The following is a 15,292-nucleotide window of genomic DNA, read 5'->3' as shown; positions in this document are numbered from 1 at the left end:
CCAGTTGGGTCATACCAACTTCCTTCACTGTGGGTGAGCTTCAGCAGGGACTGCCCAGAGGAGCAGTCAAAGTTAATTTTTAACTGTAAGTGCTGACAGGCAGCTGCTCAGTGGTTTGGCTGCTCATTTGCAAGTCCACACCCCTAGGGAGGGCATGCCAAACCAAGCCTGGCCAGAGAGTGATCAACCTTCCTTCATTACAGCCAGGGCGGCTCAGTGGCAGGATTGCAGACGTGACAACTTCTACTTTGCCACCACACTCCAATCAATGTCCAGGAGCTGCTGTATTGCCCAGGGAACGCTTCACAGGTGAACGGGTGGGGATGTGTCTCTGCTGGGAGGGGCTTTCCTAGCAGGGCCAAGCCCAGGGGCTTATCGTCAGCCCTGAAGAGAACCTGGTTTGTTGGTTGGGACATGCCTGTCTCTTAGTACTCCCAGATGGAAGCAGCAGGCTCTGAAGGTCAAAGTCCTAGGTTACATAGTGGTTACATAGTAAGTTTCAAGACAGCTGGGCTATAGAAGCCCTGCCTTAGACTAACAAACAACAACAAAACGAGGACAATTTCAGTCTACTAGCACCCATGATTGTTTTCTTATAAGTAACTATATCAGAATCAACCCTCCGAGAGAGAAAGATGACATCATCTGTAATTGCAAAACAGGAAAAAGGCTTTGGAGCATGTAGTCCAGTGGTGGAGAAGGTGCCTGCCAGACTCAGGGCTATTCCAGAACTAAGCATAAAAACTACTCCCCACCCTCTGGAATTAAAAAAAAAAAAAAGTGAAATTCTTGAGGTTTAAAAGTTCACCTTGAGATGTGGTTCCCACCAGTTATGAGGATAGGGAATGGCTAAGAGTTGCCGAATAAACAGACAGTGGCTAGACACAGAACCAGGACCTCATACATGGTAGAAAAAAATGCTCCAGCACTTAGCCACCTCCCTGGACCCTAAAGGTGAGGCTTGAAGATTCCAGAGAGAACCTCAGCAGGAGACGTGCTGAGTACAGCAGCTTGTCGTGGGCGGAGCCTGAGAGGAGCAACATGCTCTTCTGCACAGTCAGCATCAGGTGGGCAGGCAGAGACAGCCAAGGTAGAATTATCCCTGGGGGAAGGAGTGCAGACAGGTTCTGAGCAGCAGGCAAGGATGACTGTATACTTGTTTCGAGAGCGAAGAACAGAAGAGGTGGAGAACGGTCTGAGGTGCAGGAAAGTGCACGTAAGGAATGGGGTAAATGGCTGGTAGCATTGTGACTGGCACCAGAGCTCTGTGGGACTATCCTGAACAGTAGGAAGAGAATGAGCAGGCTGTGCTTACCGTCAGTGTTGGTGAAGGGATTCTGTCATCACATGAAGGACAGTCACTTAGGAGAGGAGGTATGTTTGATTCAGTAACAAGAGCCTTATGCTCAGTTTTGGAGGATGGGCTGGGGAAGTGTAAGCAAACAGCAGAGTGCTTGCCTAGCGAGCAGGAAGCCTTGGGTTCTATCCCAGAAAAGGGCTGGGTGGGGGAGGAAAGAAAAGAATAACTTGGGGATAACAAAAGAGCTCGGAGGCATAGAGAGAAAACAGTGAGGAAATCAGGCAGAAACGAAACTGGTCAGGACCAAAGGGCACAAACTCCTGTAGCTCAGAGCTAGAACAGGAACACTTGCTTTGGCAGCACACACAATAGCGTTGGGGTGGATTTCACCGCAGCTGTGGCCCATGCACAGGTCCGGCAGCATGGTCCCCAAAAGAGACAAAATGGCTGGCCAGCTTGGCACCTGGCTGGATTTCAGTGTGCACCACCCCCACTTCACAGAGTGATTTGGCAAGTTAAGTCACTTATTGAGCCCCGGTGTTGTTAGTCTCTCTACCCATAAAATGCAGCTAAAAATAGCACCTTCTAGGATTATGGCGAGGATTACATGGGTTAGGGAAAATAATGTTCTCAGCAGATGTACACCAGTTTCAGCAGGCAATGGCCGCTAAATGCCAGCTGCAGCAGGCTGCCCAAGGAAAGTTCTTCCCGTAAAGAAGTCATGGCCTGCATGTGCCCTACAAAGCCAGAAACAGGACCCAGGAGCAGTGCTGTCACCAAACAGAAACGAGCAATGAGTAGAAGGAATGACAGGAGGACAGGTGTTCGCAGTCCACTCAGCCCAGCCCATCTGTTACTATGGAGACCAAGAATATGATGTCATCTTTCTCTTCCTGAGATAAGGGGGGGTCCTGTAGTGTAGGGTGACTTTGACCTTCCTATCCTTCAGCCTTCATCCCCACCCCACCCCCGCCCTCCACTCCCAGTAATAGGTCTACATGTATGCTCAATCGATACAGTGTGGGCCCACAGAGCCACATCCCTGGATCCCCTTAGTTTTCTTTTGCAAAGACAGAAAATAGTTACATAAGGAGAGATAGAGAGCCTGGGGGTGGGGAGCAGTTAATCACAATATAAATATTATAAATATTATGGAAAGAGAGGGTAAGGAGGTGTGGCTGTCATCGCCCTGTCAAACCACACCTCATTTAGGAGTGCCTGAAGATTCTGAGCTGCAGGAGTGGGTTAGGTCCCAGCTGAGTTCACACAGCGGCAGCATGTGCATTACAGGTTGCCCTGCAGGAGACTGTAACAGCTCCAGAGCACCCCCTGTTGTCAAGGCACATGTGTGCCTGCATGTGTGAATTGCCATCCAGGGAGAAAAATACCTGATGCTGACATAAGCCGCAGTGGCTGCTCACACCCTTTGAGGGTGCTTGGCTTGAGGGAAGGATCCTACCTCATTTTCTGAATCTGATGCTTTGAATCTTAGCAACACCCTCATGTGGCAACTGTAGCATTACATCATGCTTGAATCCATCACCACTGGAGCATACAGCCTAAGACCTGGGTGCTATGAATAGCCCAACATGTGGGAATGCACATGGCTTAGATACCTTCTGTGCAAGGCTGGACACAGAAGAAAACATCTATCATAACATGTAACAGACATGCAACATGTTACATAAAGTGGAAATACCCTGTAGGATATCTGCTTAGTGCCAGGACACACATGTGCAAGGCAGATGTGAACAATGGGATGCTCTTCCAAAGGTGGCACTGGCATTGCCACAAATGCATGGTTCCTTCAGACAAGAGTGTCTCGATTACCCGTCTACTGCTTACTACACTGGTCTGGGTTGCTCAATACTTGCTGCCACTGTCTAGGTTTAAAAGAAGTTGACCCGTATGAGAAAGGACAAGGGTGTAGGTTTCTAGGAAGTAGCTAGGAACACTGGCCAGAGAACGAGATACATGAAAAAGGGAATTTTGGAAAGCCAGCTAAAGGAAGGTGCTCCCAAGGCCATCATCCTGAGGTCAAGGAGTGCCAGGTGATACAGATCAGCTCAGGAATGCAGTAGGGAGTGCCATCTTGCTTAGTGTGGTTCTGATGCTAGTGACTGAATTCTGCCAGCACCTGGATCTGCAAAGTCCTGCTTAGAAGGCTACCCTTTATGGCTTAGGGTGTAAAACTCCACTTACAGTTAATGATCCAGGAACCAGGGGTATGTTTATACTGGCTTCTGGGGGAATGTTTGATGGCTGCTCTGAGGAGAGGCTGTTCAGAGGTCAGGCACTCTGAACAGTCCCAGAGAACTGGGTAGAGCTGCCCCAAAGGCTGTAGAAGAAACCGTAAGCACAAAGGTGGAAGTCGAGAAAGGAGTTATGCTCAGTTAACTTCTGTTAGAATTCCTGGGTACTGTGTACCAGTCGGCCAAGGCTTCACCCTTGTCCTTCCTCAAGGCAGGTGAAGAATCTAACATTCTCTGCCATTGTCAACTTTAACCCAAGGAAGCAGTTACTCATAGGCACCAGCCAGTGGAAAGGAGAAAAGAGACACTGTAACAAGAAGTGTGGCAGGAAGTGTCAATGTAGCTGAGTGCAGTTTGCAGTTTTAGATCCACCACCCTGTAAAGCAAAAATACCACAGATTTAACAGTGAAGCCATCTGTGTGTGTGTGTGTGTGTGTGTGTGTGTGTGTGTGTGTGTGTAGGTGGGAAGGATATTCAGGTAGGGGGTTAGAAAGATAGAAAGAAGAGGTTCTGGTGCTAGGTGATGTCAGAGAGGAAGAGGCCAGTAATAGATGGCCTTCAGGGATGTAGAAGAGGAAAGATTAGCATCACAGATCAGGTGATGCTCTGGGGTTGGGGGTGGGGAACAGGGTGATGTGGAAAGCCAGAGTGTTTGCTGATGGACTTACTACAGTTTCTAGCTTCCACCTGTAATGGGCATTGTTCAAACCAGCAAGGGTACATGCTGCAGGCATGGGCCAAAAGATCAAAAATACTCAGGCCTTCTACTTCCACTCCCCAGTCAACTCCAAAAGTTGCCCCATAGATACCTTCTTGCAGCCTCCATTTTTGACTCTAGTCATTGACAAGCTGCCTTCTGTGGCCACAGTGGGACCCACACAAGATGTGAATCCTCAGGTTAATAGACTGGGGCTAGAACAAGGTTCTACATATTCACAAGCCTACTGTTTGATATAAGGACTGCTATTAAGAGTTGTCCCAACGCTTTGGAGCTAATCAAGAGAAGAAGAGAGCCATGCAAAGGGAAGAGGCAGATATACAGCTCTGGGGGCAAACAGAGACCAGAGTCTTGCAGCCACCAGCCCATACCCAAGCATAAATGTCAAAGAGAGTACTGCCCATCCAGAGCTCAAAGCAGGTGCCTCAATTAAAGGTATAAACTTGGGAGTCCTCTCCTTAGCCTGGGAACCTGAAGGCTCTGTTCCAGATAACATCTACTCTCTATGCTACTGAAAATGAGGAAGAAAACAGAATAGAGAAGGGAAGAAAGGGGCTGGAGAGATGGCTCAGCCCTTAAAGGCGAGTCTCAAAACCAAAAATGTAAGAGAAGGGGAGAGAGGACAGGTCCTGCAGAACCCCAGCACTAGAGGACTAGATGGCACAGGATTAGGCAGTAAAGCGAACAGAGCAGACAGCAAGCCCATGGGCCCAGCATAGGCTTGGAAGAGTGAAAGCATCAGAATGGAGACTGCTGGAGAGCTTTGCAGAGCAGGACCAGAGGGAGACTTAGTGAAAGGGTTCAAGGGAAAAGGGGAATGGTTCAAAATATGGTTCATTCAGGAGGATGCCTGACATGCACAAGGCTCTGGCTCAGCTCCCAGCACCACATAAACGGGGTGTGGTGGTACACACCCATCACCCCAGCACTCAGGAGGTGCTGCAGGAAGATCAGATATTCAAGGTCACTCTTGTTGACTACACAGGAAGGAAGTTAGAGTCTAGCCTGATCTACATAAGACCGGCAGGGGCGTGTATGAAAATGGAGACAGCAAAGAGTTTGCTGTGACGAGAAGGAAAAAGAAGGCGTTGGAGGGGAGGTAGAGCTGAGGGATTCTTCTCCATGATAGAGGATGGTCGTAGGATACAGGACAGTGTGGGTAATCAGCCGGGGAAGATGCAGGGTGAAGAAGGAAACATTAGTTACAGGGCCTGGAGGAGGCCATCAAGGGCCTGAGTGGCTCCAAAACCCTCCACACCACTGAAAGCATGTGCAGGACCCCAGAACACCACAAAACTCAAGCGTGAAGGCCAAGAGCAGGTCTCACAGCTGTTCAACTACGAGGGGAAACTCAACCTTCTGTTTCTAAATAAGCAATTATTAAACATACACCAGAAGAAAGCCATAAGCTACCCAGTTATGTAGGACATCGGGGCTTCCAGACACTTCCTTAAAAGTCCCTTGAGAAGACTAAACAATTACTTTGTATATTAATCTGTGGCTTGATAGATAAAAACACATTTTGGAATAAGGTCTGCTTGATCTATCACATTAAATGTAAAAGATACAGAGCCTCCAATGGCACAGATAAAAGCGCCACACTGATGGGGAAGCTGCAGAGCCTGTCTCTAGTACATCTTTCAGCGGTGTGATAGCATTTATTTACCCTGCATTATTAGAAAGTGAATAGTCACTAGCCTTCAATTTTCACGTCAATTGCAGGGAAAAGATTCCATTTTCTACAGAGTCTAGGATAGAAATTGACTTAGCAGCTCGGAACTGTCAAAAAAAAAATCCTTTTAAAAACTGGTTTGCTTTATAGAGAGGACAAAGCAGGTGTCGTCTTCCTCACGTGGACATTTATATTCACCCCACACTGTAGGTCTGCATAGGACAGTGGCTGCCAGCTCCGGATCACCTCACCTCTACATGCAGGCAGCTGTGGAGCCATCTGCCCCATGGGTGTTAGAGGACTCCATTTCAATGTTCTAATAAGAAGGACACTTGGAAAATACAGATCAGTCACCATTGCTAACAGGTCAATCTGATACTGAGTTTCCAGGGTTAAGAAACAGAAAACCCTACTCTGGATTGAATTAAAAGCGGCATATACATACTACATTGCCCTTGGGATTTGCAGATTCAGAACTTAGTTTGACAAAACCTATCAGGTTTGGGCAATTATGAAAGCAGGTTATTCTCTGTCATGGGGACGATAAAAACAAATGAGCAATAAAAAGACAAGAATGAAAAATGTTTCTCTTCTCGTTCTTTCTTTCCATGTTAAGGTGTCACTGTGTTTTGTTTACAGGGGCAGTTCTGTTTTGTTTTGTATTTTATCTTTTGAGACAGGGTCTCATGTATCTCAGGCTAGTTTTGAACTCACTACTACGGAGGCAAGGTTGACCTGCTCTTCTTGCCTGTAATACCTGAATCCTGGAATTACAAACATGCACCACCATACACAGTGTATGAAGTGCTAGGGATCACACCCAGGGTCTTGTGTATACCGGGTAGACAATCTATCAACTTAGCCAACACCCTAGCTCTGTATTTTCGTGTTTTAACTTCAGTCCTTAAATCTCAAGAAGAATACACAAGTCACCATCTAATTTCATCAGTGTGAAACTGGCCCCTTTAATATACCTGGCAATTAGACCTGTGCCCTAAAACTCCAGGCATTACTAGTTTTTCAAAGGGTCTTCCAGGGTGAGTTGGGGGAGGTACATCCCCATAGAAGCAGTGAGGAATTAGGACCTTTCCCATCCAGACTGACTCCAGGTAAGACTTTTCTGAAGGAGTTCCATCTTCATGCCCATGTCTTATCAGTACATACAGCTCTAACATCTCAGTAGACTTCCAGGAGCATGAATGATGGAGAGATGTAGAGTTACAGCTTCTTACAGGGCAGCCAGTTTCTCCCTAAGCAGAGGACAGTTGTGCTTCACCACATGGACACAGAACACTGGGCCTTGCGTCTCTTCCTACAAACACTCTGCACTGGCTGGTTTTGTGTATCAGCTTGACACAAGCTGGAGTTATCACAGAGAAAGGAGCCTCCCTGGAGGAAAGGCCGCCATGAGATGCAGCTGTAAGGCATTTTCTCAATTGGTGATCAAAGAGGGGAGGGCCCTACTCATTGTGGGTGGTGCCATTCCTGGACTGGTGGTCCTGGGTTCTATAAGAAGGCAAGCTGAGCAAGCTACGGGAAGCAACCCAGTAAGCAGCATTCCTCCATAGCCTCTGCATCAGCTCCTGCCTCCAGGTTCCTGCCCTGTGTGAATTCCTACCCTGACTTCCTTTGGTGATGAGCAGCAGTGTGGAAGTATAAGCTGAATAAACTTTTCCTCCCCTACTTGTGCAGGAATACAAACCCTGACTAAGACACACTCCTCTGAGTATGCCCTTCTCCACCCCCTACTCTCTGCAATCCTATGGACAGGTGGGTCCACATCGAAGCACTAGGAGCACCTTAGAAACTCTTCTTGACTGCTTTTTCAGTCTGGAACCTGAAACCCACTGAGGGACTTTCACTTGCCCAGAGGTCCCTTCAGACCCAACCATTTGGTTTCTGATCTTTGCACCTTGCATTTCATCCCAGGTGGGGCGATGACTGTCCTTCACCTTGCTCAATTCAGTCCTGCTCCCTAACCTAGTCTGAGGTTCTCCCTTGTTGCCAAGGTATGCGGGAGACAAAACTGGAATCTTTACTGCTGCATTTCATCTTGGACGCAGTGATTCAAACATCCAATTGGTATCTGCTCATGGCTATGCTCATCCAGTAAGAAAAAAATTTAATAATTAAGAAGCACAAAACAAAAACCTGAGAGAGGGGGGAAAAGAAAACCCATATCCCTGTCTTCTGAAAGAATTCCAACCCCGAAGCGTGAAATCAATATGGAAAGTTCCAAATCGACTGTATTAGAAATCCCTAAATCATCCAAACTGATGGCATAAACAAAACTCGTCAACAGCCACTAAGAATTCATTAAAAGTAAATTTATTGTTTGGATTTTAAAAACCTTTCTTTGAGACATGTTTCATGTATCCCAGGCTGGCCTCGAACTCACTATGTAGTAGAGGATGGCCTTGAACTTCTGATCCTCCTGCCTCCACATCCCAAATGCTGGGATTACAGGCGTGTGTCACCACACCTGGTCTATAGGGTGCTGGTGATTGAGCCCATGGCTTTGTGCACACAAGGCAGGCACTCTAGACTGAGTCATAGCCCAGCCACCAGGCTTTTAAAAACAATTGTGCAATTTGTGCTGCTCAAGACAGTTTGAGTCTGGTATGCTGTTCATCTCTTCTCCGGCTTCAGTTTGGCCAGGCTGGATGAGAAACACGTACAGACAAGGTTAGTAAGCACAGGCTGAGAGAGCCGCCACATGCACTCACCCTTCACTGACAAGCCCAAGATGGGTCATCCACACCATTCCAGTGAGGTTTGAGATCTGACCTTGTGATCAGAAGTGATGGTTTTCTAAAGAGCAAGCTCTAGCATTGCATCTGATGTCACCCAAACAACGTTTCAAACCTGGTTACCCATATCCTTTCCCAGACCCAAATCAAGATGTGTCACCAGTTCTGAGTGACTGTTTTTTAACTAGAATAGCAGGATACAATTTTAGTAAGATTGTAGCAGTAGTGAGATGACCCAGTGAGTAAAGGTGCCTGCTACCAATCCTAGTGACCTAAATGACACCCCAGGACTCACACGGCGAGAACTGATTCTCACAAGTTTTCCTCACTTGCATATTTAAGCCATTGCATGCATGCCCACACACATGTGCACGTACAAAATAAATACATTTTAAAGAAAGACTGAAGTGTTACTCTTGTTCTTCCTTTCCCATGGTTATAGCTTATAAATCTCAGCTGGGCACTGTGCTCCACACCTACCATCCTAGCATTGGAAAAGCAGAAGCAAGGAGAGGAGAGTTGCAAGTTCAAGGGCAACCTAGGAGAGATCCTGTCTTACAGCACAAAAAAAGGGTCCAGGGACATGGCGCACCGTGGGTAGAATTTCTTCCACGCAAGCTCAGCACTCGTGTAAAAGGCTGGGCTCAGCTATACAAGCCAGCAATCCCAGTGCAAGGAAGGAGAGAAGTGAGGATCTCAGGGTTTCACTGGCCAGCCAGTCTGGCTGAAACAGCAAGCTCTTGGTCCCAGTGAGAGACCCTGTCTCAATATGGATATTGAGACTGATGTAGAGAAGCACTTGAAGAAGACACTCCGTGCTGGTCTTTTGATTCTGTATGCAAACACACAGGGAAACTCTCCCCTCCCAACTTCACACACACACACACACACACACACACACACACACACACACACACACCATACATGCATACACCCACCAGAACCTACCTACATGCCCATACAAAACAAACAAACAAAGAACACAAAACAAGCATAGTCAGGTCATTTCTAAGAATCCTCAGCTGAGGAGAGCTACGATTCTCAACAGTCAAATGAAGCAATATCAAACTGATTAAAAAAAAAAAAAAAGGGTAGCATGTCCTTTTAAATTATTATCTGTAAGGCAGGGTTTTACCGTCTTGTTGGTAATATCATTGACAAGATTGAGACCAAGGTTGAAACACTGTTCAAAAAGCTGCTGCTGCCCCTAAAGCTGCACATAACTCATTTGACATTTGACCTCCCTCCTTGTTCTGTCTACAGTGAGGCCACAGGAAGTAGCAAGTTCTCAGAAATGTTCCATACTCTGAGAATCTTAAACTTTCCCTGGGTTTGGCACTCTGTACTCAGGCACCCCCCCCCCCCTTTCCATCATCAGTCTCTTACATAGGAATCTATCTGAATGACGGATGGCAGCAGAGCCCTTTTAAGCCTAAGAAGATGCCACATATATAAGACATCCACACAAACACAAGGCACTTTGCATTTGGTAATGGAGTCTTTACCGATTTAAATTAGTCACTTACAGCTCGCACAAGGTGTAGCTTTCATAACTGAGACACTCCAAAACTGACAAACTGAAGAGGGGTTCATATGACTCAAACAGTTGTCCTTGGAGCTGTTTGCCAACAGTTAAAGCATATTTGTGATCCTTCAATGTAAGAAATAGGAAACTATATGTTCAGGATGTGCAGTGTATGTGTGGGTTTTCTGTTTGTTTGCTATTTTTGAGACAGTTCTCTCTACATAACCCTGGCTGTCCTGGAACTCAATATGCAAATGAGACTAGCCTAGTACTCACAGAAATCTGTCTGCCTTTGCCTCTCAAGGGCTGAGAATAAAGGCATGTGCCTGGCTCACAGTCCCTGTTTGACCCACATTATATTTAATCAAAACTGGGACTTGAGAGATGGCTCAGTACTTAAAGAGCACTGGCTGCTCCTCTAGAGGACCCATGTTCAATTCCCAGTACACACATCACAGCTCTAAACTGTCTATAACTCCAGTGCCGAGGGGTCATTTACATTAGGGATGCATGTGGTGGACATATTTGTGTATGCAGGGAAAATACCCATACACATAAAATAAAATGTCTTCTTACAAAAACTCTTAGTTAGCTCAAAGGGTAGGAAGAATGTACTTGGTGGTGGTGGTGTGCAGAAAAGAGCTATGAGCCTCCTCAGTGTGAAGGAAACCTTACTATTTCATTAATTAAACAGAACAAAGAACTTCTATGTGGCTGCATCAAGTGAATTAGACTCCAGGGCTGGGGACATGACTCAGAGTCTGCAGTATTTGCTATATGAATATAAGGACCAGAGTTCAGATCCCCAGACTCCATGGAAAGCCAGAGGTAGCATCCACAATCCTAGTACACATATGGCAAGATGAAAGGCAGAGACAGGAGAGTCCCCAGAAGCTCACATGCCAGATGGGTGGGCATATGCAGTGGTCAGTGTCAGGAGACCCTGCCTCAAGCAAGAAAGTTGGCCACTGACACTTGAGATTGACCTCTGACCTCCATGTGAACCTAGCCTCCCTCATGACCTCTAATATTCCTGTCTTCTTCGTCTATTCCTTTTGTTATTTAAACCACAAGACAGCAAGAAAGAGCAATACACAGAGACCACAGCTGCACTGTGACTCCCACACAGGCTGCCCTATTTGAATCTCTCCAAACTTCAGATACTTACATGCTGACCTGTTTTTTTAGAAGGGCTGCCTACAGCTAAGGGTATTGCATGTTAAGCTTACTCAAAGCACACAGAGAAAGGAAGAAACTCATTTCAAGAATGTACTACATTCAATATGGAGTTTAAGGAGTCCAGGGGGCAGGGGAATACCAAAGAACAAGCCATTCTTAATTAAACACTGGGCGAATGTGAACTTGATTGTACCAGAACAAAATAAAAACCTTTAGTGCCAGCATGTATAATCTGATTTTTCATTGTATTTTTAGGCTTTTGAGTTTCCAAAATGGGCCAACTTCTTTGTCTCAAAGCTGGCTCTCACTTCAAATCCTCACTCCATCAGGTACAGAAGGGCATTGAAAAGGCTTGAAAACTTGGAGTTGGACAGATGTCTCAGTGGTTAGCACCATGTGTTGCACTTGCAGGGGACCTGGAGTTATATTCTCAGTGCCACATGAGGGCTTAAAACTTTCCACTCCAGATAGGGATCCAGGAACCCTCTTCTGACCTCCATGGTGCACATACAACAGATGTATGCAAAACATAACACATGAAATCAATCTTTTTAAAAGAAAATCAATAAAATGTTTGAAAATCCTAATGAGGCTCCACAAATTCTAATAACAGTGGGAAGGAGAGATAAGATTGCTCTCTCTCTCTCTCTCTCTCATACACACACACACACACACATATCTACACACCCTGTTTCATGTTTAAAAACTATGCCTAACTCATTTGTAAGGAACAGTGTAAGGCAGTCTTCAACGGGAAAGGGGTGGAACAGCAGTATAGACAGACCTCATCCACATCCCAGGCAGAAAAGATGCTGCAATCCTACCCAGAAACACATTTGTACTCTGCCACATATAGTGAGACCAACCCTGCCTTGAGAGATTCCTTGGCCTCCCTAGTGTGCACTCCTAAGATTGTTGATTTAGAGGGGTGAGATGTGACTGTCCACAAGCCAGGCAGGGCAGTGCAATATAACCTGAGGCACACAGTATGCAGACATGCCCACTGTCAGTCATCTCAGAGCAGAGATCATATACAATAAGATAACTAGAGAGTGATGAACTTTGAGCCTTTGTTACTTTTGACTGTAAAAATAAAATTGGTTTTTGTTAATAACGTTTATTCTTAACAACTGTTGTGCACAGTCCCCCAAAAGATGGGCAATGTGAGCTAACTTCACCTGATCCCAGGTGCCCTTGAAAGTTTAAGTGCCTGGGATTGTCTTCCTAGCCATTCTTAAACACTGGGAGAATGTGAACTCAACTGTACAAAACAAAATAAAAACCTTTAGTGCCACCATGCATGCTTTGATTTTTATAATTTTGCAGGCTTTGGAATTTCCAAATGGGCCAACTTCTTTGTCTCAAAGCTGGCTCTCACTTCAAGCAAATCTATGGGTTCCGAATGAGACAATTTACACAGAGTTAGCCATGGTGCTCAGAAGAGACGCCCTCTCTCCTCAGGGCTCACATCCCCTCCACTAACCCTTAGTAGACGAAGCCTTACTGCTGGAGCTGTAAGCTGCAGGCAAAGAACACTTATAATTAAGGTAGTCCTTTGAAGCTGGAACTTCATCTGTTATTTCCCATAAAGGACAGAGCCCTGAACCTATCATGTGAGTTCTGGTGATGAAAGAACATGAATATACTGTCATTAGTAAGACCTTCAGAGGAGAGATGTAGGCAGAGGTGCGTCACAGGCCTGGGGCCGGTGTCCTCCATCTTTTCTTGTCTAACCGAGAAAGACAGCAGTGCAGAGTCTCAAGATGTAACTGATAGGTGGCAGCCTCATTACTGTGTATTGTGTGGGTGCCAGCTCATGAGCTGCCACTTGGCAAAAGTGGAACGAACCCCCTGCTTCCTGAGGAATCACAGGAGTTGGAATCTAGTAGCGGTTACAACGATTCCATCCTATAAATATGTATGGGCATGCAATATGCAATATAATGAAGAAAGATCATCAGGGAGAAAAACGCAGTCAGAAAGAGCAGCATATTAACAGGAAAAACTTGCATGAAAAGCTGTGAGGGCGCCAAGGTTCTGGCGGGGGTGGAAGGCAAAGGCATATTTCCTATATATTAAAGCTGAGCTGCCGACAGGCCAGCACAGGTCAATGTGAGTCTCTACGTTCATACTTCCCCAGCTGTGACCCATCGGACAGACACCCACAGGACACACTGCTGTGAAGACTGCAGACTATACCCTGCAGCCTTCAGGTTGAGGTCACCCTGAGGACTGCAACTCAAGAAACTCTAGGAAAACAAAAACTCGAATTCACATTTTAAAACTGAAAGCAAATGGAAGGGAAGGGACTCACGATACAGGAAAACTCTATTTTGGAAAAAAACCAAAAAACAAAAATCAGAGGTTGCGTGAGTAGTGTGTTTTCAACTTTAAACATTTCCTTGTTGTGTTTAGGGCTTACTTTGTGGGACATTCATCATCTCTGTATTTAATATTAGATATCCAAATCTTGTAAAAAATCACCTAAGATGAACATTGACAGGGATTTTTTGGTGCAACTTCCTAAGAGTCTGGTCTTTTTATTGTATGGCAGCTATTTGTAAGAAATGATATGCTAAGTAATCCTGGAGTATAATTTAGGGACAAAACCAACTGTCAAGAAACAGCCAGAAACTACATCTAATGAAATCTTTACAGACTGAAGTAATAAGTATTAAATTAATCAACATAGCTTAATTGAAGCTCTATCTGTAACATTTTTTTCATTAGACTTGTTATTAATGAGCCTTTAAATGCTACAACTAACTTGAGCTCTGTGTTAGATTTAAATAATGAACCATTGTTCCCACACAAAAAAGAACAAACATCACTTTAATAGGCCCGTTTCTCCGTGGGCCTTTTGCAGGCAGTGGGAGGAAGATACAGTCCATGGTTCCTCACCACTGTTGTGTGGTTGGCAAGATACCACAATGAAGGCTGCTAAAACAGCTCAAAAATAACCACGCTGAAATCCCCAAGGAAGTGAAAATGCAGCAGCTAAGAGCAGAAAGGAGACAAGAATCTAGGACTCGCCTCAAAGATGTGCTTATTGCTAACCCCAGTCACCAACAGTCACGTGCCACCTAGATGGACCTATACACCAAAGATGGAGCTTCAGCACTGGGCCACTGTTGCTGTGCCCTGTGATATTTGTACATTGTGTTGAGAAGGCATTTCATGCATCCCACTGCTGGGGAACTGGAGACTCTGCTCAGGACTGCCCCTGCTTTGTATCTGAATACTTACCTGAACATGTCCCCCAAGCCTTTCAGCATCCCCTTCTTGGCTTTCAGTTTATCCTTCTCCTTCTCTCGGTCTTTCTTCTTATCCTTTCCGGCTTTGTCCTTTTTCCTCTCTGTCTTGTCCCTTTTCTCTGGGTCTCCATTCATTTGCCTCTCCAGAGAATAGGAAGGCTGATCGCTGGACGTGGACACGGACTCCCTCCCTGACCTCGAGCTTTCCTCTGTGTCTTCTTCCACTTGAAAGAAGGGAGAAATGGAGATAAGAAAGATGATGAGCCTCGGTAACAAAGTGAGAGCACTGAGCCGCACATGGCCTCACTTTCCCACAGATTCTATGGCGAAGGGGACCTTTCACTGACTGGGACTGTGTGTGGAATCAGAAGGGATATGATGATCTTGGTATGGTGATCTGGGTACACAGGCAAGTCCAGCATGGAGATGGGAGAGGAAAAGCTTTCTGGCTGGGTGTGCAAACATGGTGATGCTTCCATCGCTCAGAGTCTGCCCTGAGAAGGAGAGCTAGGAAAACTTCAGACCACACAGACCCAGCAGTATCCTATGCTCTACATTTGCAAACTGAAAACCAGCTAAGCAAACTGTACCTCCTTTGTGCCTCTTTCCCCTTGGTTATAGATCCTGCAGAGACCCTTAAT

General features: G+C 45.8%; 1 protein-coding gene and 1 long non-coding RNA gene across 20 annotated transcripts in view; one reads left to right on the top strand and one right to left on the bottom strand.

The window, feature by feature from the left end:
- Positions 1-15,292, bottom strand: part of Pard3 (par-3 family cell polarity regulator) — a 548,906-nt gene that overhangs the window by 170,890 nt on the left and 362,724 nt on the right. For 13 of the 19 annotated variants that reach the window (XM_006531520.3, XM_006531523.3, XM_006531524.3 and 10 more), the window contains one exon: positions 14,644-14,875. In XM_006531520.3, the coding sequence (XP_006531583.1) occupies positions 14,644-14,875 (232 nt within the window). Of the gene's footprint in view, positions 1-8,249; positions 8,603-14,643; positions 14,876-15,292 lie in introns of those variants that run through there. The other 6 variants (XM_006531529.3, XM_006531530.3, XM_030243870.1 and 3 more) reach the window with 3 other exon arrangements.
- LOC115486907 lies at positions 112-6,525 on the top strand. Its single transcript, XR_003947489.1, has 2 exons — positions 112-309; positions 6,154-6,525. It is a non-coding gene; the product is annotated as an uncharacterized LOC115486907 (long non-coding RNA).

Source organism: Mus musculus, chromosome 8, assembly GCF_000001635.26.
Source record: "Mus musculus strain C57BL/6J chromosome 8, GRCm38.p6 C57BL/6J".
In the NCBI taxonomy this organism is placed as follows: domain Eukaryota; kingdom Metazoa; phylum Chordata; class Mammalia; order Rodentia; family Muridae; genus Mus; species Mus musculus.
This window is presented reverse-complemented; position numbering and strand designations above follow the sequence as displayed.